Source organism: Cherax quadricarinatus, chromosome 25 (genome assembly GCF_038502225.1).
Source record: "Cherax quadricarinatus isolate ZL_2023a chromosome 25, ASM3850222v1, whole genome shotgun sequence".
NCBI lineage: Eukaryota > Metazoa > Arthropoda > Malacostraca > Decapoda > Parastacidae > Cherax > Cherax quadricarinatus.
In genome coordinates this window covers 11,229,475-11,254,689 of record NC_091316.1, presented here as the reverse complement: position 1 = coordinate 11,254,689, position 25,215 = coordinate 11,229,475, and the positions used below count along the sequence as shown (strand labels likewise).

Sequence of the window (25,215 nt, the reverse complement as noted above, 5' to 3'; positions counted from 1 at the left end):
ACGATAAATACTATACGAAAATACACCTCAAAGTCAGCATTTTAATCCCCCCAAAAAACGGTTTTTTTTCATCATTATACACTGCATGCTGCAGGATTTTTTTTATGTGGTGCACACTGACCACTCAGACCCATTCTCTCACATGTGGGCCTACCAGCTTTCTCCCGCTTGATTTGCAGCTGGTAGAATTTACGCGTTTAAATACGTCGGAAACAGTGGCACGTAAGACGTATATATACGACGTAAACAGTCAAAGGGTTAAGTACGCTAAAATATATTGTGCAGCGATTTGAGCAGCAAATTTTCAAGTACAGTACAGGTCACCAAAATCTCATTTTTAGATTATACAATTTTTACTAAAAGGTTTCAGCAGTTTTCTTAACCTTATTCGGTGCCCATTTTGTTAAACGTTTTATTTAACCCTTAAACTGTCCAAACGTAGATCTATGTTCACGTGCGTAGCGCTCCGACCTTGATTTTCCCCATTTGAAAGGATGTAAAAAAAAAAAACGTAGATCTACATTCGGAGCCCCCCGTATGTGGACATAGATCTACGTTTGGACAGTTTAAGGGTTAAAATGCGCTCTCAAGAAAATGTCCAAAGTGCCAAGTATAATTAAATGCCCACAGATTGTGAATACAACTCTCCTCAGTGAGTATAAATTCCCGTTAAATACAGTGGTCCCCCGCTTTTCGTAGTTCCCGGCAATCGTAAAATTCGCCAATCATAGAGGTATTTTCGTATAAACATGGACTCGCTTTTCATAGGTTGACTCGCGAGTCGTAGTTCGTCCAGGACGCGTACCCACGGCGTGAGCCAGGGCGGCAGCCAGTCTGGCATTGTTTACCAGTGAGCGAAGGTCCCCTCACGTGCTCCAGCGAAATATTTCATAATATTCCATTTATTTTAGTGCTTGCAAGTACTAAATAAGCTACCATGGCTCCAAAGAAAGCTCCTAGTGCCAAACCTGTGGTAAAGAAGGTGAGAAATACGATTGAATTTAAGAAAACCATCATTGAACAATATGAAAGTGGTACAAGTGTGGCCGAACTGTCCAGGATGTATAAGAAACCCTACACAACCTTATGTTCCATAGTGGCCAAGAAAAATGAAATAAAGGATGCTGTTGTTGCAAAGGGAGTAACTATGCTGACAAAAATGAGATCACCAGTACTGGAAGAGGTTGAGAAGTTATTATTGGTGTGGATAAATGAGAAACAATTAGCAGGAGATACTCTTATGACTTCGTTTATTTGTGAAAAGGCTAGGCAGTTGCATGAAGATTTGGTAAAGAAATTGCCTGCAAATAGTGGTGAAGTGAGTGAATTTAAGGCCAGCAAAGGCTGGTTTGAGAGATTTAAGAACCGTACTGGCATACACAGTGTGGTAAGGCATGGTGAGGCTGCCAGTTCGGACCACAAGGTGGCTGAAAAATATGTGCATGAATTCCAGGAGTACATAGAGGCTGAAGGACTGAAACCTGAACAAGTGTTCAATTGTGACGAAACAGGCCTCTTTTGGAAGAAAATGCCAAAGAGGACCTTCATTACACAAGAGGAAAAGGCAATGCCAGGACACAAGCCTATGAAAGACAGGCTGACACTAATGTTCTGTGCTAATGCTAGTGGGGATTTCAAAGTGAAGCCATTACTAGTGTACCATTCTGAAAATCCCAGAGTGTTCAGGAAAAACAATGTTATGAAGAGTAAATTGTGTGTGTTTCGGAAATCTAATAGTAAGGCATGGGTCACGAGGGAAATTTTCGTCGAGTGGTTCAAGTGTTTGGCCCTAGTGTGAAGGAGTATCTCCTGGAAAAGAAATTGGATCTCAAGTGCCTGCTAGTAATGGACAATGCACCTGCTCATCCTCCAAACTTGGATGACCTAATTTTCGAGGAGTTTGGGTTCATCACAGTAAAGTTCTTGCCCCCGAATACCACTCCTCTCCTCCAACCCATGGACCAGCAGGTTATTGCAAACTTTAAAAAACTCTACACAAAAGCAATGTTTCACAGTTGCTTGGCTGTGACCACAGACACTTACTTGACCCTAAGGGAATTTTGGAGAGAACACTTCAGCATCCTCCACTGCATAACCCTTATAGGTATGGCTTGGGAGGGAGTGACTACCAGGACTTTGAACTCTGCCTGGAGAAAATTGTGGCCAGATTGTGTCGACAAGAGGGATTTTGAAGAATTTGGGACTGACCCTAATGAGCCTATGTCTGTTGTAAAATCAATTGTGGCACTGGGGAGTTCCATGGGGTTGGATGTAAGTTTGGAGGATGTGGAAGAATTGGTGGAAGAGCTCACCACTTAGGAGCTGCAAGAGCTTCAGCAGGAAGAGCAACACATCGCAGCTCCGAGTCTTGCTGCAGAGGAGGAGGGAGAGAGATGGAAGAAAGTGCCTTCTTCAGAAATTAAAGAGATTTTTACTATGTGGGGTAAGATGGAAAGCTTTCTGGAAACATCACCCTAACAAGGTTGTTGCAAGCCAGGTTGGCAACATGTACAGTGACAAAGTCTTGGGCCATTTTAGGGAAGTGTTAAAGAGACGCCAGAAACAGAGCTCTCTCCACAGTTGTTTTGTGAGACAGAACTCCAGTGACTCTCAAGGTGGTCCTAGTGGCATTAAGAAACAAAGAGAAGAGAAGCAACCCCAGAAAAGCAAATGGTACCTGAGGTGTTGATGGAAGGGGATTCCCCTTCCAAACTATAAACAATCCACTCTCCTCCTCCAGTCTCCCATACACTAAGAAGAATCTCCAATAAAGGTAAGTGTTATGCTGTTAATGTTTCATTCATCATTTCCCATTGTATTGTTTATGTACTACATGCATATTTCATGTTAAAAAAAATTTTGTTTTAATACTTCTGGGTGTCAGGAACGGATTAATTGTATTTATATTATTTCTTATGGGGAAAATTGATTCGTAAATCGTAAATTTTGTTTATAGTAACGGCTCCAGGAACGGATTAATTACGAACAACGAGGGACCACTGTATAGGTAAAAGCCTACAGTGACTGATCAAGCATGTAGAGACAATGCCCCCAAGTGTAGAAAAATGCAGTGTGACTGTCCTTAGCAGGCAGTCCCAAGTGACTATGCCTCTCCTCAGGTATACTCTCAAATGCAGTGATTCTCAACACAAATAGCTCTCAGAGAAAGTAAACTTTCAGCAGAAATGGCAAGTTCTACATGACAATAAAGGTCCATAAGAGAAGACAACAGGAGGCAGAATGGTTGAACAGTGGAAATAAGTCATACTTTTTAGATCTAACCTAAAATAACCCATTATTATGGCAAGTTTGGCACTAAACCCAAAAGGGTCATTCAGCAGGATAACCTACTATTGTACTTTTTGTGACTATAACATGTGCCCCTTTAATACCACTGCAAAAATTACATACCCCAAGCCTAAATACTTTACTTGCTTGTCTTTGATCAGGGACACTATATGGAACTAATGCATATACACATGGGAAGTAAACAATTACTAAACTGCTTATATAAGGGTTATACAGATGCCTATTCATAACTTAGCTCATACAGCCTAAACGTATATATTCCTCATTATTCCACAATATTATACCTCATGCCATTTATGCAGCAGTGAAATTTAGTCGCAAGGAAAAGGCATTAACAAGAACAGACAGTAATGAATTGCACCATTATCAAGTTAAAAGCTAAACTCAAAAAGGTCAGTGCACCATTTAAACTATACACAATAGCAATTAAATTTGTAGTCACATTACAGATTTTGTATACATTAATTTACTGAAGGTATTGATATCTTGCAAGTCTGATTAAATTTTTTATCTACAGATACTGACCCACATGCATTTAGCACTGAGCATGAAAATACACCAGTCATGACATTTACAATGCTAGTCTTTTCCTTGCACTACACTGAACAGAACAAGTAAATTTTCATGTAGAAAAATAAATTACAAGTACAGGTCGGCCATCACTGATCTGGCAATCACTAATCCGGCACTAATTTTGGTTAGCATAAGTACTGCACCCATTTTAGGCGGTGCCTACCGAGTGCAGTTAACTCTGGCAGACCAATACGTGAGTTTCCTAAGGAATTTAATGGTCCCAACAATGCCGGATTAGTGATGGTCGACCTTTAATAGATTATAAGTTATTCAAAATGAATTCAATTATGGATTACAAGTTACTGCAAAGTTATCATGAATAATAGATTACAAGTTATTCAAAATCAGTTAAAAATACTCTGTGAATCACTAAATAAACTCTGAATACTGGATTTCTCTAAATCAGAAGCCAAAACATCAATCATGATCTACCAGTAGATTACAAAGTATTTTTAAGATCGCACAAAATGACCAGGCATCTAGTCCAGCAATAGAGATCAAGGCATTGGGAGTTTACATAGCATCTCGGGAGGCAGGCTAAATGACCTGGGTTCACTCTCTGGCTGGTCGCAGTATGTGATTTGGGATGCACGTATATTTTTTTTTTTTAACACGTCAGCCGTCTCCCACCGAGGCAGGGTGACCCAAAGAAAAGAAACACCTGCCATCATTCACACATCACTGTCTTTGCAGAGATGCTCAGATATGACAGTCTAGATTTAACTCCAAGCAGCAAATACCCCCAAACCCTTCCTTTAAAGTGAAGGCACTGTACTTCCCACCTCCAGGACTCTGGTCCTGCCAAATGGTTTCCCTGAATCCCTTCACAAAGTATTACCCTGCTAAACTACAACAGCTTGTCAGGTCCCAAAAACCATTCGTCTCCATTCACTCCTATCTGATATGCTCACACATGCCATCTGTATGTCCAAAACCTTTTTTTACCCCCTCCCTCCATCCTTTCCTAGGACAACCCCTACTACTACTCCTCCCCTACAGATTTATACACCCTCCAAGACAGCCTATTTTGCTTCATCTTCTCTCAATGAACCACCCCAACAACCCCTCTTCAGCCCTCTTTTAGTAACTCTACACTACCACCTAATTTACACCACACATTGTCCTTAGACATGACATCTCCACTGCCTCCAGCCTCTTTCTCACTGTAGCATTTACAACCCATGCTTCACACCCATACAACAGTGTTGGTACTACTATACTCTCATACATTCCCTTCTTTGCCTCCATGGATAACATTTTTTGTTTCCACAGATACCTCAATGCAACACCCACTTTTTTTTCTTCATTAAGTCTATGGTTAACCTCATCCTTTGTAAACCTATCCCCTGATAAGTCTACTCCCAAAAATCTGAACACATTCACTTCTTCCATACTCCCCATCCCCCCCAATATGATAAGCAATTTTTCTTTAGCCTAACTCATCTGATACCCTCATCACCTCTTATCTATGTTAACTTTCAACTTTCTTCCTTTACACACCCTCCAAAACTCATCCACTAACCTTTGCAACTTCTCTTTGCTCTCCCAAAAATACAGTATCATCAGCAAAAAGTAACTGTGTAAATTTCCTTTTTCATTTGATTCCCCATAATTTAATCCCACCCCTCTCCCCAAAACCCTAGCATTTACTTCTGTTACAACTCCATCTATAAATATGTTAACCATGGTGACATTACATATCCCTGTCTAAGGCCTACTTTTACTGGAAGGTCATCTCCCTCTCTTCTACACACCCTAACCTGAGCCTCACTATCCTCATAAAAACTCTTTACAGCATTTAGTAACTTTCTACCTACATTGCTCCCCTGTCCACCCTATCATATGCCTTTTCTAAATCCATAAATGCAATGAACACATCCCTACCTTTATCTAAATAATGTTCACATATATATGCTGCAATGTAAACACAGTCTACACATCCCCTACCCATTCTAAAGCCTCCTTGTTCATCTGTGATATTGCTTTCTATCTTGCCTCTAATTCTTTCAATAACCCTGCCATACACTTTACCTGGTATACTCTATAAAAATTATAAAGGAATAAATTTACTCTCTCTTGTCCCTCTTCCCTGTATATAAAGAAACTATACATGCTCTCTGTCAATCCCTAGGTACCTTCCCTTCTTCTTACATTAAGTAATTTATACAGAACAAGTTACTAGCCCCTTGCTCTCAGCATTTTAGATGCCTCTTATAACGTGCATGGCTTATGAAGGAAGGATTCTCGACTTCTCCATGGAGAATAAAATTTACATAAGCAATAAGAATGCACCTGGTGAAAAAGTAACCACCTGCCTTGTTGAGAGACAGCTGTCGAGATAAAAAAAAATAATTTGCTTTGATATCTGCAATGATTGTCACTGCAGATCAGCATTTGTAAATCAATAATGGGGTCCAAAGAACTCCCATCACAGGTGTGAAACAAGTACTGTAACTAGAAATGAACTTGCTGGCTTCCATATTTGCCAAGTAAAATTATTCCTCATTTTTACTGATGGGCAACCAGCTAAAAGATTCATTATTCAAAATTTTTCTGGCTCAATGACTTTCCCACCCACAGATCTTTTTATTCTGGTCATTAGTTCTTATGAGAATGAATATTAACTGGATTAGAGTGATATATGTTACTCAAAATGAGTTACAAGTATGTATTAGATTATGAGCTTCTTGAAATAACTCACAGGTAAGAGCTAATGAGTTACTCAAAATGATCTATGGGTAAAACGTCACAATTACAAATAAGTAATATATGAAGTTGCTCAAAATAATTTGAATAATGAATTACGAGTTGCTTGAAATGAACTGAGCGATGGATTACAAATTACTCAAACTGAAATGAATGAATCACTAGCAATAATTATGAGTTACTGAAAATGAAGTCAAGATTTGTAGAGTAAAATATACATGAAATGAATTTCGAGTTACAAAGAAATACAAAGAAAAAAAATAGATCATGAGTTATAATGAATTATGAGTAATGTACTATTGTACCAGTAATAAACTGTAATTTACTCTATATACAATACTGTACTGACAAACTGATGAGTTAGACATGTGCAACACATAGGTATCTTTACTGTGGCAACATTTTGCTTGCACAGTAGGAACCCAATGGAAATAATTCACTTACTTTTTTGGGTTATCCTAGGTTACTTATTGTAGTTGTGTGTTCCTGTACCTAATAAATTTACTCAGGCCTCTTGGTCACTGACAATATTCTGACCATCTCAAAATTACCGTTATACTTCTACAGTTTTATAATCATCTGTATTAGGTCAATACTGACAATATTCCTGGGACAGAACCTTATCAAAATTACATGCACATACCACAACAGATCCTTATCCATAGCACAGGAAACACATTATCTGTTATTAAAATTATTATTTATCAACATATCAGCCATAACACAATAAATAATAATCAATAAATTATAATTATTATTATGATGCAACTCAGCAGCAGTGGGATAGTCACTGATCACCACTGCTACCAATTTGCACCCAGGCCATCCCACTACCTCTCGTCATTTAACCTAGCTCAATCTAACCAAACCCACGGTATATTATCTAACATAACCTAGAATAATAAATATTAATGGAGAAAGTTATGAAAAACAAAGTGGTAGCATATGGGCCAATGTTAGTGGTAGTGAGGCAGCAAACTATCAACCGAGCTGCCCCCCTCCGCCAAGTTGCTGTTTGGCGAGTCATCATTATTTTTGTGTTTTTTGGGCGATATGCCAGTAAATAAAAATTCCCACAACAGATATGTGTGTTTTCAATATTACAGATATGCTGTGATATGTATGTAATGCTGACTGGGTTCTGTCCTAGAAATAATGTCAACAATGAACAATTTTTTTTTTTATCTTGGGTAATTTACACTATGTATGATAGTTGTAATTGTGTGTACCTGTGCCTAAATAAACTTGCTACAGAAAGCGGTCACTCCTTTAACTTACAACAAATACACGAGGACAGATCTATACACTAGAGACTTGTATACCATCTCCAAGCTTGTATTCAACTGAATAAGCTTACACTTAACACTGACAAAAACCTACTATATTATGTTTGGTAGCAGAGCAGGTGTAGCGCAACTTAACATTAAGATCGACAACACTCTAATTGCCAGACATAATGATGGCAAATTCCTAGGCCTATACCTCGACAACAACCTGAATTTCAGCACCCATATCCAACACATAGAAAAAGTATCCAAAACGGTTGGGATCCTCTCCAGATACAATACTACGTGCCGCAAAATGCCCTTCTCACACTACCAGTCACTCATTTATCCATACCTCACCTATGCTATTTGTGCTTGAGGATCAACTGCAGCAACACACCTAAAGCCAATAATAACCCAACAAAAAGCTGCAGTAAGAATAATCACTAAATTCCATCCCTGGCAACACCCCCCTCCCCCACTCTTCATAGATCTAAACTGACTCCCTGTTCAGAACATCCACACTTACTGCTGTGCAATCTACATCTACAGAACCTTAAATTCAAATATTAACCTTGACCTAAAACACTTTTTTGATAGTTGTGACAGGACCCACAGGCATAACACCAGACACAAACATCTCTTTGACATTCCCCGTGTCTGACTAAACCTTTACAAAAATTCAATGTATGTCAAAGGCCCCAAAATCTGGAACACCCTACCTGAAAACTCTAGAACTGCAGACACATTCATCTTATCTCCCTGATACACCTTGTCAACTAACTACAAGAAAACCACCTGGTGGTTCACACTTACACTCACTCACCCATATGACTATAAACTCAGAAATACGAATCTTAATCTTAAAATAATGAATCCTAACTAGTCTTAAGTTTGCCTGTGATACTCCAAGATAGAAACTAATTATTGTGCCAAAACAAAAGCATTCACATTGCTAAACTCACAAACTATGATTTAGTCACTTACCCATAATACCAACTTACTCCATAATTTGTAATAATTTAAAGTTAAGAATTAATCTAAGTCTGCCCAAAATGCCTAGCCATGCTAGGTGTCCTAGTGGCCCCCTCTGTAATTAGTATTTTATAACATGTAAACCACATAATAACCAAAATCTGTAAACCCCACATTGTAATCCTTATAGAGAATAAACTTGATTGACTGACTGATAAAGATACACGAGTGTTGTCTCTCTTGCTCTTCATCAAAATTAATTATAAGTAAATAATCAATTTACTTCAAATAAACTGCTTATGGTGGCCTACTACTCAAAATGAATCACAAATAATTATGAATTATTCAAAATAGATTAACTAGTAGTACTAGTAATAGGTGTGACATTTACAAGCACACCGACTGTAGACTAACAGGTACTCGAAATGAATTGAAAGCCAATCAAAATTAAAAATTACTTAAAAGAACTACGAGTTACTCAAATTGAATTACTTATATATTATGGACTGCTTTACATGAATTATCAAAATAAATTCCCAGCAACCAGGAATGAACTGAGCTACTCAAATGAATTAATAATTATGAATTACAAGCCACTCGATGAATTATAAGTAACCGACTACATGCTGCTGAAAATGAATTACAGTTATTGGCAATGGCTCAGGAGATAATTGAAATGAAAAGTTGGTTATACATGTAATAGACTTTTTCCATTAGCATGAGGGTCAGTGCTCAAGGCTCACAACTAGGAAATAATGGAAATGAGTCCTAACGGGATACTACAAGAATCAGAAGTTAAGACTTCCAAATACTTTTACCATTTTATCATGCTTACTAATTTCTATAACAGCCAAATCACAATCTACCCAAGAGACAAGGTAATTGCATACCCGTACAACCTAGCATATTTAAAAAATTTACAAAGCTTCAAACAGCCACAATTTTGCTTTTTCTTTTTTTTAGAGGGTATTTTGACTGCAGAAAAAGCATTTTAAAATATAGTAAACTACAAAAAAATCTAAGGAGTATTTTCTTGTATTCAACATTTAATGGTATAGTGTGCTTATGATAATAAATAACAAAGACCCTTAAAACTTCCTTTGATGTCTTCCATTTATGCTCGGATTAGTTTGTGCAAATGCTTTCAATAAACATACTGAACTGGTAAGAAAAGTTAGAGAGGCACAGTAGGAACACTAATGACAGAAAATGGAAACTGAGCTTTTAGTGATGGAATAATGAAAGTTAAAATTCAAGTGGCAGAATACAAAGTGGTTCCAGTTAGTGAACATGATAAGGGACGCAAAGTTAACTTTCCACTTCGTTTTGCATGATAGTGCAGGCATATATTACCAAGGACAATAGGCTCAATAACTTTTTTTTTATATATCTCACTATAATAACTACTAGTTAGCCAATGAAAACATTACTGAAGATAAAACAAACCATACCACAGGTGAGGTCTGAACCCGCAGTCAAAGAGTCTCAAAACTCCAGACCGTTGCAACAGTCTGGAGTTTTTGAGACTCTGACCGCAGGTTCAAACCCCACCCGTGGTACGGTTTGTTTGCAAACTTGTCATTACGATTTCGTGAGTCATTACTAAAGATATTATAAAAAATGCTTACAAATCTCTAACTTACATTTGATAAGATTAAAAGGGACATTTTTTATAATTATGGCCACTAAAAAATCAGTCCATGTTTTCAAAAAAAAAAAAAAAATATATACATGTTGCTGATTTTTTATATCCAGGAAACTGCAATACAGAATGTGTTTAAAAAAAAAATGCTACTATTACTTCAGAGCATCTCAACTGATACTTTTATAAAATATGTAACAATAATTCCTATGTTAAATCAATTTCCATGACTTGGAGATACACAAGTTGAAATATAAACACTCTCCTTGGCAATGAACTTCAAGAAATGAAATTAGACCTGAATTTCTATAGTATTATCTAGGATTCTCAATGCATGCTAACTTAGACAACTTTACTTACTAATAAAACTATGTGCTGAGCACATAAACACAACATTGTATATATTTTATCCCTTATTTTATTTTATTAGTCAAAGTTTTCTGATATATGAAAAATTTCCAAGTTTTTACAATAATATATACTGAATACAGTGTATTTTATAATATTAAGAACATTTTCAGTAAAATAAGTGCCCCACTAAATGACTGGTCAATTTTCTACTTGAACAAAAAAAAAAATAGTTACATTGGAGCAGAATCTCAAGAGCATTCTCTTACTAGTTTCAAAACTATAGTGTGTTCCTTTCAGTATACACTTACTTTACAAACCTGTACACAGGAATTCAGTCAATATCAGAACCTCACAGATGCTGCAAAAGCCAAGCAGCAACAAAACACACAGGTACACAATATACAATACACAAGGAAATGGGATGCATCAATATGCTCTTTAGAAAACAAGGAAAAGGCTGAAGCAAAATGAAGCTTATCTACAGGCAAGTGCAAATAAAAATACTACAGCACTGTATTTTGAAAGCATCAAAATCTCCATTAGCAGACAGGCAATGTTCTTTTTTTTTTTCAGTTTTAATAAATCTTCTAAATATCTACAAATGCTATAAAAAAAGTAATACTTGCAGTGAAGCATTTTCTATACAAAAAAAAAAAAAAAAAAAATACAAAATTTAGTTATTCCAATAAGTAAAATTATTTCATACAACTTAAAGGCAAAATATACTTGTTATAATCAAACATTAAAAACTACATTATATTCACTAAACATTGCATATCTCCATTAATCAGACCAAGGAACTTTTTTTCCCAGAGAAATCAATTGTGAGGCTGGTTCTTCCTATTGAAAACTTATTTATCCAACATTTCAACACTAAGCTAAATATGAAGACATTCAACTATGAATTGCATAATAAGTATTAATATGAATTTTATATGCATACCAACAATCAATTTAGGTAAATGGACATATTTACAACTCTTGGATATTTTATTTAGGCTGCACTTTGCTTCCTGAAGCTTTCAAGCCTCAGCATACATACCAGGATGAAACAGTGAGCATATATAGAGCAAGAGAGTGAGTTGATATAGCAGGTGATAAAAAATGAGATCACTGACTTTAAAGTGAAAGGTAAATTTAACAGCACAAAATGATCATATACATACTGTACAATAAGTGATAGTGTTGTGGCATCTAAAGACAATTTTTGCTAATACCTTTAAGATGTTGAAGCTGCCCCTATTTTAGGCGATTTCATCCATGACTGATATAAGAGAAGCTGCTGTCAAGATCCAGCCAAGACAAACAGGCAGACTATACAATGATGCCAGCATTTACATTATCCCACATGGAGGCTGCCAGGTTTAAGTAGGTGAAAAATTAAGAAATTTATATACAGGTACACATATTGGACAACACAAGTCCAACTGCACTATCGACAGTACGAGTAGCACTTGTATAGCACATCGTAACTCGCATAATCACCTCATGAAGTGGAAGGATACAAAATTAGTATAAAAAAAATATGAACCTCATAAGAGGTAACTGGAAGCTTCTTCCTAATCAGTCATGAACACAATCAGACAAAATAGAGGTAGTTTCAGCAACTGAAAGAAGTATTAGCAAGAACAATCTCAAGACTCCACAACACTGCTATCACATCTTAGTATGTAAATCTCCCTCGTCTCATGCAATTAGATGCATTCCTATCCCACGGCACAAAGAAAGCATAAATATATGCAAAACATAGGGACTTATTATGAGATTTTGCAATTTCCACATTTCATGACTAATGTTTACTAAAACAATACAAGATTATTACACATGCACCAAATAAATTTGGTTAAAAAGAAAATCCAAAATTCCATTGTAATTTCAACGTAAACCAAATCAGGAAATTTTGTACATGTTTTTTACTCATTTCTACCAAAAATTAAGAGCATGCTATATAGGTGCCAAATTCTCATAAACCTCCTTTTACTCTAACTCCTCCCCTCACCAGCAGCCAAAGAGCCTGTTGTTGTCGGGAATTTAGTGCACACATTATGAACCTGAAAATACCTATATAGTGTTGTTGATCCCCATGCGCAAATCCCATATGTGAGCTTAGGGTAGACGAGTGAATGATACAGTGGAAGGAGAGCTGATTGCAGAACATAGTATCATATCTTTGATAGTATGCCTACTGTCTTAGAGATTTTCTTGGAAACTTGTTGTATATGGGTCTGGAATTTGAGGCTACTGTCAAGGTGGATTCCTAGGAATTTTACCTCTGCGAGTCTTGTGATAGGTAATCCGTTTAGCATTATGTTAAATGGAACATTTGCAGTTCTGTTTCCAAACTGAATGAAATGGGTTTTGTCAGTATTGAGGGTAAGCTTATTAGTCATCATCCAGGTAGATATTTTCTGCAATTCAGCATTAACAGTGTTGGCCAATATGACTGGGTTTGGGCGAGAGAATATGTATGTAGCGTCATCTGCAAATAATAAGGGTTTGAGTAGTTGTGATGCATTCGGTAGGTCAATGATGTAAATGAGAAAGAGGAGTGGGCCAAGGACACTTCCTTGTGGAATACCGACTGATTGGTTGAGTGGAAGAGTTTGCTCCATTTGGGTACACATATTGGCTTCTGTTACTAAGGTATGACTTTAGGTAGTTGAGGAAGTGCCCTCTTATACCATAAGAATATAAGAAAGAAGGAACACTGCAACAGGCCTATTGGCCAGTGTGAAGCAGGCCCAATTCTCCTACCGGTTTAAGCCATGCCTTGACCTAGAGAGGTCAGACAAGTCACTTTAGGGAGGAGCATGGCATCCAACCTAGTAGCACAAGCTAGTCAGGTCCAACTAGCACCTACCAACACCCACATGTATTTATCCAACCTATTTTTAAAACCACACAACGTCTTAGCTTATATGACAGTACTCGGGAGTTTGTTCTACTCATCCACAACTCTATTACCAAACCAGTGCTTTCCTATATCTTTCCTGAATCTGAATTTTTCCAATTTAAAACCATTGCTGCGAGTCCTGTTTATTTTAGATATTTTTAGCAGGCTATTTACATCCCTTTTATTAATTCCTGTTTTCCATTTTTACAACTCAATCATATCCCCCTAATTCTACACCTTTCTAGAGAGTGCAGATTCAGAGCCCTCACTCTATCCTCATAGGGAAGATTTCTGATACCTGGGATCAACTTTGTCATCCTCCTTTGTACGTTTTCCAGTGCATTTATATCCATTCTGTAATACAGTGACCAAAACTGTGCAGCATAACCTAAATGAGGCCTAACCAAAGATATATAGAGTTGAAGAACAACCTGAGGACTTCCATTATTTATACTTCTTGCTATGAAGCCAAGGATTCTGCTAGCTTTATTGCAAACACTTATGCCCTGTTGTCTTGGTTTCAGATTACTGCCAACCGTAACTCCTAAATCCTTTTCGCAATCCGTAATATTAAGATCTACATTATTTAGTTTATATGTAGCATGGCTATTTTCCTGTCCAACATTTAGAACTTTACATTTGTCTATATTAAACTGCATCTGCCACATCTCCGACCACTGCATCAGTCTATTCAAATCATCCTGGAGTGCTCTAATGTCCTCATTAGAATGAACTGAACGGCCTATTTTGGTGTCATCAGCAAATCTGCTTATGTCTCTATTTATTCCCTCATCTATGTCGTTTATGTAGATTGTGAACAGCAAGGGGCCCAACACTGACCCTTGTGGAAGACCGCTTGCGACATGCCCCCATTCTGATTTCTCCCCATTTATGTAAACTCTCTGCTGCCTATTTATCAGCTATGCCTCTACTCAGGAAAAAATTTCTCTTCTATTCCCTGTGCCTTAAGTTTTCTCAACAGCCTCTGATGTGGAACTCTATCAAAAGCCTTACTTAAGTCCATATACACAATATCATATTCAGTACCATGATCTACCACCTCCAATACCTTAGTGAAGAGTTAGTAAATTCATAAGGCAGGAACTCCCTTTTGTAAAACCATGCTGAGATTCATTAATCAATTTATGCATTTCAAGATGGCTACATATTGCTTCAGCAATTATTGATACCATAAATTTACCAACTATGGAGGTAAGGCTTATTGGTCTATAGTTCAAAGCTAAGGACCTGTCACCTGCCTTATAAATAGGTATTACATTTGCCATTTTCCACTTGTCTGGCACTATGCCAGTTTGTAGTGATATATTGAAAAGATTAGCCAAAGGTATGCTAAGTTCCTCTTTACATTCCTTCAAAACCCTTGTAAACAGTTCATCAGGGCCTGGGGATTTGTTAGGTTTTAATTTCTCTATTTGCCTGAGGACCATTCACTAGCTACCCTAATCGTGCATAGTTTATTATCGTCCTGTTCTATATAATTTATTACTTCTGGAATTTTGCTAGTATCTTCCTGAGTAAAAACTGAGAGGCAGTGGGTATTGAAAAGTTTACACATTTCCTCATCACTGTCGGTGATCTTATCTGAGTTACTCTTAAGTGGGCCTATCTTGTCCCTAATCTTACTTCTGTATACCTGAAAGAACCCTTTTGGGTTAGTCTTCGAATCCCTTGCAACTTTAGCTTCATAATCCCTTTTTGCTTTTCTTTTTCCTTTTTTATTTCTCTCTTTAATTTAATATATTGATTTCTTAACTGGCCTTCCCCCCTTTTGATACAGCTATATATGCCTCTCTCTTGACCAATGAGATGTTTTAATCTATGTTCTGAAATACATCATATTGGCAACTAACCCTACCTACCTGACACATAGTAAGGTCAGCCCAATTTAGCCCACCCAGGTAATTTCTCATACCCATGAAGTCGGCCAAGCTGAAATCTGGAACAGTGACTTCATTGCAGTTATCTGGGTAATTCCATGATACGTACATTGAAACTAAGCGATTTGTGATCGCTTTTCCCTAACTCATTACTAACCTCAAGATTATTAACCCTTAAACTGTCCAAATGTAGATCTATGTTTGCACACGTAGGGCTCCGACCTTGATTTTCTCCATAAGAAAGCATGTAAAAAAACGTAGATCTATGTTCGGAGTGCTATGTGAGCGAACATAGATCTACGTTCGGACAGTTTAAGGGTAAACTAGTGATTCTTTGTTGGCAAGAACCAAGTCAAGCAGATTGTTTCCTCTAGTTGGTTCTGTCACAAACTGTTTTAAAAAGCAGTCTTGAACAGTAACAAGAAAGTCACTAGACTTTAGATTTCCTGTTATTCTGTTCCAATCAATTTGTCTGAAGTTAAAATCTCCCATTAACACTAGACGCCTTATGAATTTCGTCCTATAGCAGCCTACCGCACTCCCTATCAAGGTTTGGGGGCCTATAAATCACACCCAAAATTAATTTTTCACAACCTTTGAGAAACTGCAGCCAAACAGATTTTGTGTCCAATGTTTCTAATCTTACATCTTGTCTAACACAACAATTTAAATTATCTCTGACATACATCGCCACTCCACCACCCTTCCTGTTGTAATCTTAGCCCATCTATCTTATTTCTTAGACATAGGAGTCTAAGAAATAAGATAGATGGGCTATTGTACAGTATTTGTATAGTAAACCTTAAAGTTGCCCTCTACTATCTCTCTGTTTGTTGAGCAATTGCTTTGCCTTTACTAGCAACTTTTATTTTGAATATTGCCATTTAAACATATCTCTGGGGTATTCTGGTAATATCTGATGTTTTCAACCCTAATACTGCAGCCTGACTGTTTCCCACAAACCCCCATACCTCTGTAATCTATCAGTTTAAATTCCTAGACAAGTCATCAATGACCCCCTCGATCGAATTGGCTAATGCAACCACTCCAACCCCAAAGAAATGAACCCCATCCCTTGCATACATATCATGCTTGCCATAGAATTTGTCCCAGTTATCAATGAATGGCAAGTTCCTTGCAATACCTGTCTAGCCAGCAATTTATACCAATTGCCCTAGACACCCATTCATTGCCCACTCCCCTTCCAGGCAAGATGCTACATATGATTGGGATCCCTCCCTTAGACCTGACAAACTTCTATGGCTGACCTGTACTTATCCAGCAGCTCCTGTCTCCTACTCTTCCTGATGTCATTTCCACCAGCACTAAGACAGATAATGGGCTTGTTCCCATTACCTGACATAATATTATCCAACCTGCTGACTGTCCCCAACACCAGCTGCTGGGAGGCACACCCTCAGTCTGACCTTCCTATCTCTGTTACAAAAAGCATAGTCCATATATCTTACCTGGAAATCTCCTACAATTAGAATATTCTTACCTTGATTAGCAGGGGAGTCAGTGGTACCTTTAACCTCACTAACCACTGAAGTACACTCATCCTGGAGAACAGAGAATCGATTTCCTGCCCTCACATCTTCTCTATTAACCTTCCTTATCTTCCTTCTTCCTGAACTGTGAACCACTTGCCACTTAAAGCAGCTCCAACTCTTTAGCTCATTGCTGGTATCTTTTTTCCCACCAGCTCCCACCATCTCGCACTCACTCCCAAACCCATCTAGGCGAAGCTTCATGGTCGACAGTATCAAAAGCATTACGTAAATCAAAGAAGATTCGCAGTGGGACTTCTTTCAAATTCAAATTCAAAGTTTATTCTCTATAAGGATTACAATGCTGAGTTTACAGAAATTTTGTTATTGTGTGGTTTACATGTAGTAAAATTGTGATTACAGAGTGTACCACTAGAACGCTTAGCATGGCTAGGCATTTCGGGCATACTGTACTTAGTTTTATTCTTAATTGTAAAATATTACAAATTATGAGGTAAGTTGGTATTATGGCTAAGTGACTAAATACTAGTTTGTGAGTTTAGCAATGTGAATGCTTTTGTTTTGGCACAGTACATAGTTTCAGTATTGGAGTATCACAGGATTCATTATTTTAAGATTGAGATTAATATTTCTGTTTATGGTCAAATGAGTGAGTGAGTGTAAGTGTGAACCACCAGGTGGTATTCGTGTAGTTAGTTGACGGGGTGTATCAGGGAGATAAGATGTTTTCTAATGGTAGTTTTGAAGGTGATGAATGTGTCTGCAGTTCTAGAGTTCTCAGGTAGGGTATTCCAGATTTTAGGGCCTTTGACATACATTGAATTTTTGTAAAGGTTTAGTCGGACACGGGGAATGTCGTAGAAATGTTTGTGTCTGGTGTTATGCCTGTGGGTTCTGTCACAACTATCAAGAAAGCGTTTTAGGTCAAGGTTGATATTAGAGTTTAAGGCCCTGTAGATGTAGATTGCACAGTAGTAAGTGTGGATGTACTGAACTGGGAGTAAGTTTAGGTCTATGAAGAGTGGGGGGGTGTGTTGCCAGGGATGGGATTTAGTGATTATTCTTACTGCAGCTTTTTGTTGGGTTATTATTGGCTTTAGGTGTGTTGCTGCAGTTGATCCCCAAGCACAAATAGCATAGGTGAGGTATGGATAAATGAGTGAGTGGTATAGTGTGAGAAGGGCATTCTGCGGCACGTAGTATCGTATCTTGGAGAGGATCCCAACCGTTTTGGATACTTTTTTGGTTATATGCTGGATATGGGTGCTGAAATTCAGGTTGTTGTCAAGGTATAGGCCTAGGAATTTGCCCCCATTATTTCTGGTAATTAGAGTGTTGTCAATCTTAATGTTAATTTGTGCATCTCCCGCTCTGCTACCAAACATAATATAGTAGGTTTTGTCAGTGTTAAGCGTAAGTTTATTGGCTGTCATCCAAGTCGATATTTTAATCAGCTCCTCATTCACAATGGTGTTGAGGGTGGCAAGATTAGGGTGAGAGATGACATAAGTCGTGTCATCAGCAAAGAGAATGGGTTTCAGGTGTTGGGATACGTTTGGAAGGTCATTGATGTATATGAGGAAGAGCAGGGGACCAAGGACACTTCCCTGCGGAACTCCAGTATCAAGTGGCCGTGTTGCTGATGCTGTGTCTTTAATGGTGACGTACTGATACCTATTAGTAATGTAAGATTTGAAATAAGCAAGCGCATGGCCTCTTATACCGTAATGATCAAGTTTGTGGAGTAGGATGTCGTGGTCTACTGTGTCAAAAGCTTTTCTTAGGTCAATAAAAATTCCTAGTGGATATTCCTTATTTTCCAATGCTGTGTAAAGCAGATCTAGCATTTTTATGATTGCATCATTAGTGCTTTTATTTTTCCTGAATCCAAATTGGCAGGGGTTGAGTATGTTTTGAGCCGTTATAAATGAATACAGTCTCCTGTGCACGAGTTTCTCAAAGATTTTGGATAGCAAAGGTAAGTTAGATATTGGCCTATAGTTGTTTAAGTCTGTAGGGTCACCACCTTTATGTATTGGTGTAACCCTTGCCATCTTGAGTAGTTTCGGGAAGGTGCTAGTCTCTAGTGACTTGTTAAAAAGTAATGAAATAGCATGCGAAAGGACATGGGCCGCTCGCTTGTACAGTAATGGTGGGACATGAGACAGATTCCCCGAGTTATTTTTAAGTGACTTTATAATCTCAATGACTTCCGTGGGCTCAGTTGGTGCAAGATAGAAGGAATTAGGGAAATTCCCATCTAGGTAGTCCCCGGCATGGGCATTGGTATGTGGGATTTTACTGGCGAGATTAGATCCTATGTTTGAAAAGAAGTCGTTTATCTTGTTAGCTGTGTCAGTGGGATGTAGTGGTGTTTCATTAGGTTTAGTTAGGACAATATTCTTGGTTTTTCTCAGTTTGTGGGTCCCTAGAATCTGAGAGAGTGTTTTCCAGGTCTTTTTTATATCTCCTCTAGTGTCTGTGAATCTACTGGAGTAGTATAGTTGTTTGGCTTTCTTTATTACTTTGGTGAGAGCTGATGAATAGTGTTTAAGAGCAGTGCATATTAGTTCTAGCATGTGTATAATAGCATCATTTGTGCTTTTATTATTCCTGAATCCAAACTGACAAGGGTTTAGTATGTTGTGTGAGACAAGGTAGGAATAGATCTGTCTATGAATTAATTTTTCAAAGATTTTAGAGATCAGAGGTAAGTCAGAAATTCGTCTATAGTTATTCAAGTCTGCTTGATCACCTCCTTTGTGGATTGGGGTGACCCTCGCTATTTTGAGAATTGCTGGGAAGTTGGAGGATTCGATGAATTTGTTAAAGAGTGTTGCAATTACTGGTGACAGTGCCTGTGAAGCATTTTTGTACATAAAAGGTGGTAAGTTATTTATGTCTCCTGCCTTGTTTTTAAGAGTGTTGATGATGAGCTAGACTTCTGTTGGGCTGGTTGGGGCTAAGAATAGTGTATTTGGGTAGGTGCCCGTGAGGTAGTCTGATGGATGGGTGTTTGACACTGGGATTTTGCTCGCTAGATTCTTTCCTATGGTGAAGAAAACATCGAGTCTGTTTGCCCTTTCAGTTGGAGAGAGTAGGGGTTCATCCGATTTTGCTAATTTGATTTTGTTTTTGGATATCTTTTTAGTTCCTAGAATTTCGGATAGGGTTTTCCAGGTCTTTTCTCATATCACCTTTTATGTTATGTAATCTGTTTTCATAATACAATTTTTTTGACCTTCTTATCAGACTGGTAAGGATTGACAAGTAACATTTAGAATGGTCTCTAGTTATGTGACCCATTCTGTAATGCTTTTCATATAGAAGCTTTGTGTTAATGGATTTAAGGATGCTGGCTGTTAGCCAGGGACTATTCAGTCTCTTAGCTGTGATCGGTTTAGTATTTTTTAGGGCAATGCTTGTTACAGAGGAAGTTTTTTTTTTTAGCAAATTATTAATACATTCATTCATATCTGTATATGTTTCAAGCTCATTATGCCAGTCGACATTATTCATAGCTGCTATAAAATTATTAACTGCTGTCTCGTTATGTAGTCTGAAGGTAACTTTAGTAGTGTCTTGGGGCAATTTACCTAGGTTGATTATGAGAAAGGTAGGGTAGTGGTCTTTGGTGGTGTCTGTGATTTTGCCTGATTTTAAAGGGGATATGGTGTTAGTCCAAATGTGGTCTAATAAGGAGATACTAGTCTCGGATATTCTTGTAGGTTTTGTTATTGTTGGTAACAACAAGCAGTTGCTCAGTGTTTGTGAATTCAGTTACTTGTGGGTCCTGATTATGTAGATTTATGTTGAAATCTCCTGTGAGCAGCAAGTGGTCTTTGTTCATATGTGCATCAGTTATCATGTTTCCTAATTTTTCGCTAAAATGATTAATGTTTGACTGTGGTACTCTGTACACGTTTATCACTGGATATTAATGAATGAATGTCAGTATAAACCAGAGTAATATTCAAAGAGAAATCATACTGTTCTTCACCAGCATAGTAACAATGCAATGAAAAAGACCATGTCCACTTGCTCTAATCACATGAGTGAAAAGCACATAGCAACCAACAGCTCTGATCACATTAGAGCAAATTTTTACCACACAGCAAATATTCAACAGGAACATGTTTACTGAGTATTGGTTTGTTAAACTAGATTTTACTTTAAACAAAATGACCTCACTTTCTTGCTGTGCATATACTCGATATTCTGTCCTGGTATGCACACTGAGTCTTTATTAAACTTCCAGTGATCAATACACATAATTTGAGAAAAACTAGGCCATACTGAATCATGCTGGGATACCTTAGGAAAAAAACAGATCCTGTCTCACTAAAGCTTGGTCATCCCTGGTTTAGGATATTAATAAGGAAGAGTAAACTTGACAAATCACTAAACACTGAATCATCATAACTGAAAGCCTGTAACTGTTACCTTAATCATTAATACAAGTTTCACTTACTAGGTCTATCACTGCCTGGTTCTACCAATGTGTCGACGTAAGAGACAGGGAAGATGCCTTTACGGTTACCTATCCGACCTTCATACCAATTTTCGTCAACACGTCGAGTTAAAACAACCAGTTCCCCTGTCAGAAGAAACGTCAATATCTATCATTTCTATAATTAAATATATTTAAGAAACATAAATTTTAGGTGAAACCTGGAAGCACTGAATCAATATTTACACAACTTTAGTAAAAGTATTATCCACCGAGCTGAGGGACTGTTGAGGTACTTTGGACACTTAAGAGAAGATGGAGCAAAATAGGATGACTTGGAGGGCGTATAAATCTGTAGTGGAGGGAATGAGGGGTAGAGGTCATCTAGGAAGGATTGGAGGGAGGGACTAAAGAAGGTTTTGTGTGTGAGGGGGATTGGACATCCAACAGGTGTGTGTGAACATGTTAGACAGGAGTGGATGCAAGTGGTTTTTATGACTTTTGATGCTGTTGGAGTGTGAGCAAGGTAACATTTATGAAGGGATTACAGGAAACCAGTTAACTGGACTTGAGTCCTGGAGGTGAGAAGTATGGTACCTGCCCTCTGAAGGAGAGGTAAGGAAACTGCAGTCTGTTGGGGCATCTGAGCTATATATTGGCATGCTTCTGGCAAGACAGTGATAGAGCAAATATTGGTGAATGTGTTTCTTCCTGTCTGGGTCACCCTACCTTAGTGAGAGACAGCCAGTATGTTAAAACAAAAATTTCTTCCTTGTGCTGTATATGTAACCCATACTGGTTTAGGACTTATTAATATAAAAAAAAATAATAATAATGTGATGAGAGTAACAATCTGGGTAATTATATACTGAATATCACACTGATGACACTCTTCAGGTCACTTGTTCTATCTAGGCTGGAATATTGCTGCACACTAACAGCACCTTTCAAGGCAGGTGAAATTGCTGACCTAGAAAATGTACAGAGAACTTTCACGGCGCGCATAACGGAGATAAAACACCTCAATTATTGGGAGCGTTTGAGGTTCCTAAACCTGTATTCCCTGGAACGCAGGAGGGAGAGATACATGATTATATACACCTGGAAAATCCTAGAGGGACTAGTACCGAACTTGCACACGAAAATCACTCACTACGAAAGCAAAAGACTTGGCAGACGATGCACCATCCCCCCAATGAAAAGCAGGGGTGTCACTAGCACGTTAAGAGACCATACAATAAGTGTCAGGGGCCCGAGACTGTTCAACTGCCTCCCAGCACACATAAGGGGGATTACCAACAGACCCCTGGCAGTCTTCAAGCTGGCACTGGACAAGCACCTAAAGTCAGTTCCGGATCAGCCGGGCTGTGGCTCGTACGTTGGTTTGCGTGCAGCCAGCAGCAACAGCCTGGTTGATCAGGCTCTGATCCACCAGGAGGCCTGGTCACAGACCGGGCCGCGGGGGCGTTGACCCCCAGAACTCTCTCCAGGTAAACTCTCTCCAGGAAGTGAGGGAGTACAGAGGAAATGGATGCATTTAGATATTTGAGAATAGACACTTTCACAGCTGGGTCATCCATTTCCCACCTCTTAAACAGTCTATCCCTATTTTTTTTTTTTTCAACGAACTGGCCATATCCCACTGTGGCAAGGTACCCTAAAACAAAAAATGAGCAATTTATACAGAGGGGATTACTAGCCTCTTGCTCCCGGCATTGTAGTCACCTCTTATGACACACATGGCTTACAGAGGTAGAATTCTTTTCCACTTTTCCATGGAGATAAGAGGAAATAAAGAATTATTAAGAAAATAGAAGAAAACCCAGATGGGTGTGTAAATATATATATATATATATATGCATGCACAAGCATGTGCAGGGTGATGTAAGTGTATGTAGAAGCAGCAAGATATGCCTATTATCCCATGTATTTATGAGAGAGAGAGAGAGAAAAAAAAAAAAAAGACAACAGCAATCCTATGATCATGTAAAACAATTACAGGTTTCCATTTCACTCACTTGACAGGATGGTAGTACCTCCCTGGTGGTTACTGTCTACCAATTGCTTTTGGCATTTTGTCAAGTCAATATCATGTCACCCCTGGTACCTCTGTCCACTTATGTTATCAGGCTTAGCTTCTTTTATCTCTCCTTATAATTCATATCCCTCATCTCCAAGACAAATCTTGTTGCAAGTCTTGGCACTTTTTTCTAGTTTCTCGATATGCTTGATCAAGTGTGGTTTCCATACTGGTGCTGCACTTCAGTAAGGACCTGACACATCATATATAGAGCCATGAATGACTCCTCCTTTGAGTCCTTAAAACTAATCTTAGATCTGCCAGATGTGTAGAAGCTATTCAGCTGACTTTCACCTCAGGTGATATACTTAATGAATGAATTTTGCAGCCTCTGAATCCCAAACCTGTACTCCATTTCTAGCCTGTTTTGCCCTAACTTAGTTTTTGTAACTTTGCATTTACTGGAGTTAAATTTTAAGAGATAACTGCTAGACCAATCCTGCAGTTTATGTAGGTACATTAAGTCTTTACTGGTCCTCTCCTGTTTGCATTTTCCTCATTTGCAAACAGTGTTTCTGACTCTCTCTCTCTTTTATACAAATCAAATTAACAGACCAGGAGCTATTATTCTACCTTAGCTCATTTCAAGGCCCAGAGCCTTATCTGAGGTATACTACCACCCCCCAGGATGCGACCCACAACAGTGTAGTAACACCCAGTTCCTACTTGGGATTGAACCACAGACATTCATTGTGTGAGCAGTGTGCGCTGCCAACCAAGCCATGAGACACCGTTAGCACATGTACAGGAAACAATAGTGGTCCCAGTATTGACCCTTGTGGAACCCCACTCATCACACTTGCCCATTCCAACATCTCTTCCTGGACAATCACCCTGTTTCCTTTGTGGTAAGTATTCCTTGATCTATGGTACTGTCTTCCATATTTCTACCCACTCCTTAACTATTGTCTTCATGGTCCAAAAATATGTAGTCCATCCATATCTCTATCTCATTATATCTCACCATATATCTCTCTATTATCCATGGGGAAGTGGAACAGAATTCTTCCTCTGTAAGCCATGCATGTCATAAGAGGCGACTAAAATGCCGGGAGCAAGGGGCTAGTAACCCCTTCTCCTGTATATATTACTAAATTTAAAAGGAGAAACTTTTGTTTTTTCTTTTGGGCCACCCCACCTCAGTGGGATACAGCTGGTACGTTGAAAGAAAGAATATCTCTCTATATCTATATAAGTTTCTATTCCTCTTATTTTTGTTACTGTCACAGAACTCCAGTATGTTTGTGCAGCACAATTTACTATCTCTATGGATATGCCAGCTGTTCTTTATAAACCTATTCCTTTCCAAGTGTTCCATGCTCCTAATTATCAATGACACTGGCCTGTAATTTAATGCTGCCTGTTTGTTCCCTTTCTTAAATACCAGGACTACACTGTTGTTGTCCACACATGAAGCAGCTGCCCCACCTCAAATAACTTCGAAGTTTGTGGGTAGTGATTCACAGTGGTCCTGCTCTTCAGAGCCCACAGAGATATATCTGGTCCCAGTACCATCGAAGTATCTAGTTCACCAAGTAATTTTTTAAACTATTCTGTTGGGA

General features: G+C 38.3%; 1 protein-coding gene across 36 annotated transcripts in view; it reads right to left on the bottom strand.

Annotated features, from left to right (window-relative positions):
- The window catches only part of LOC128689952 (uncharacterized), a 1,227,005-nt gene that overhangs the window by 10,198 nt on the left and 1,191,592 nt on the right, over nt 1–25,215 (bottom strand). For 35 of the 36 annotated variants that reach the window (XM_070088626.1, XM_070088623.1, XM_070088625.1 and 32 more), the window contains one exon: nt 21,595–21,720. The exons of the other annotated variant lie outside the window; for it this stretch is intronic. In XM_070088626.1, the coding sequence (XP_069944727.1) occupies nt 21,595–21,720 (126 nt within the window). The remainder of the gene's footprint in view (nt 1–21,594; nt 21,721–25,215) is intronic. 36 annotated transcript variants of the gene reach the window in all.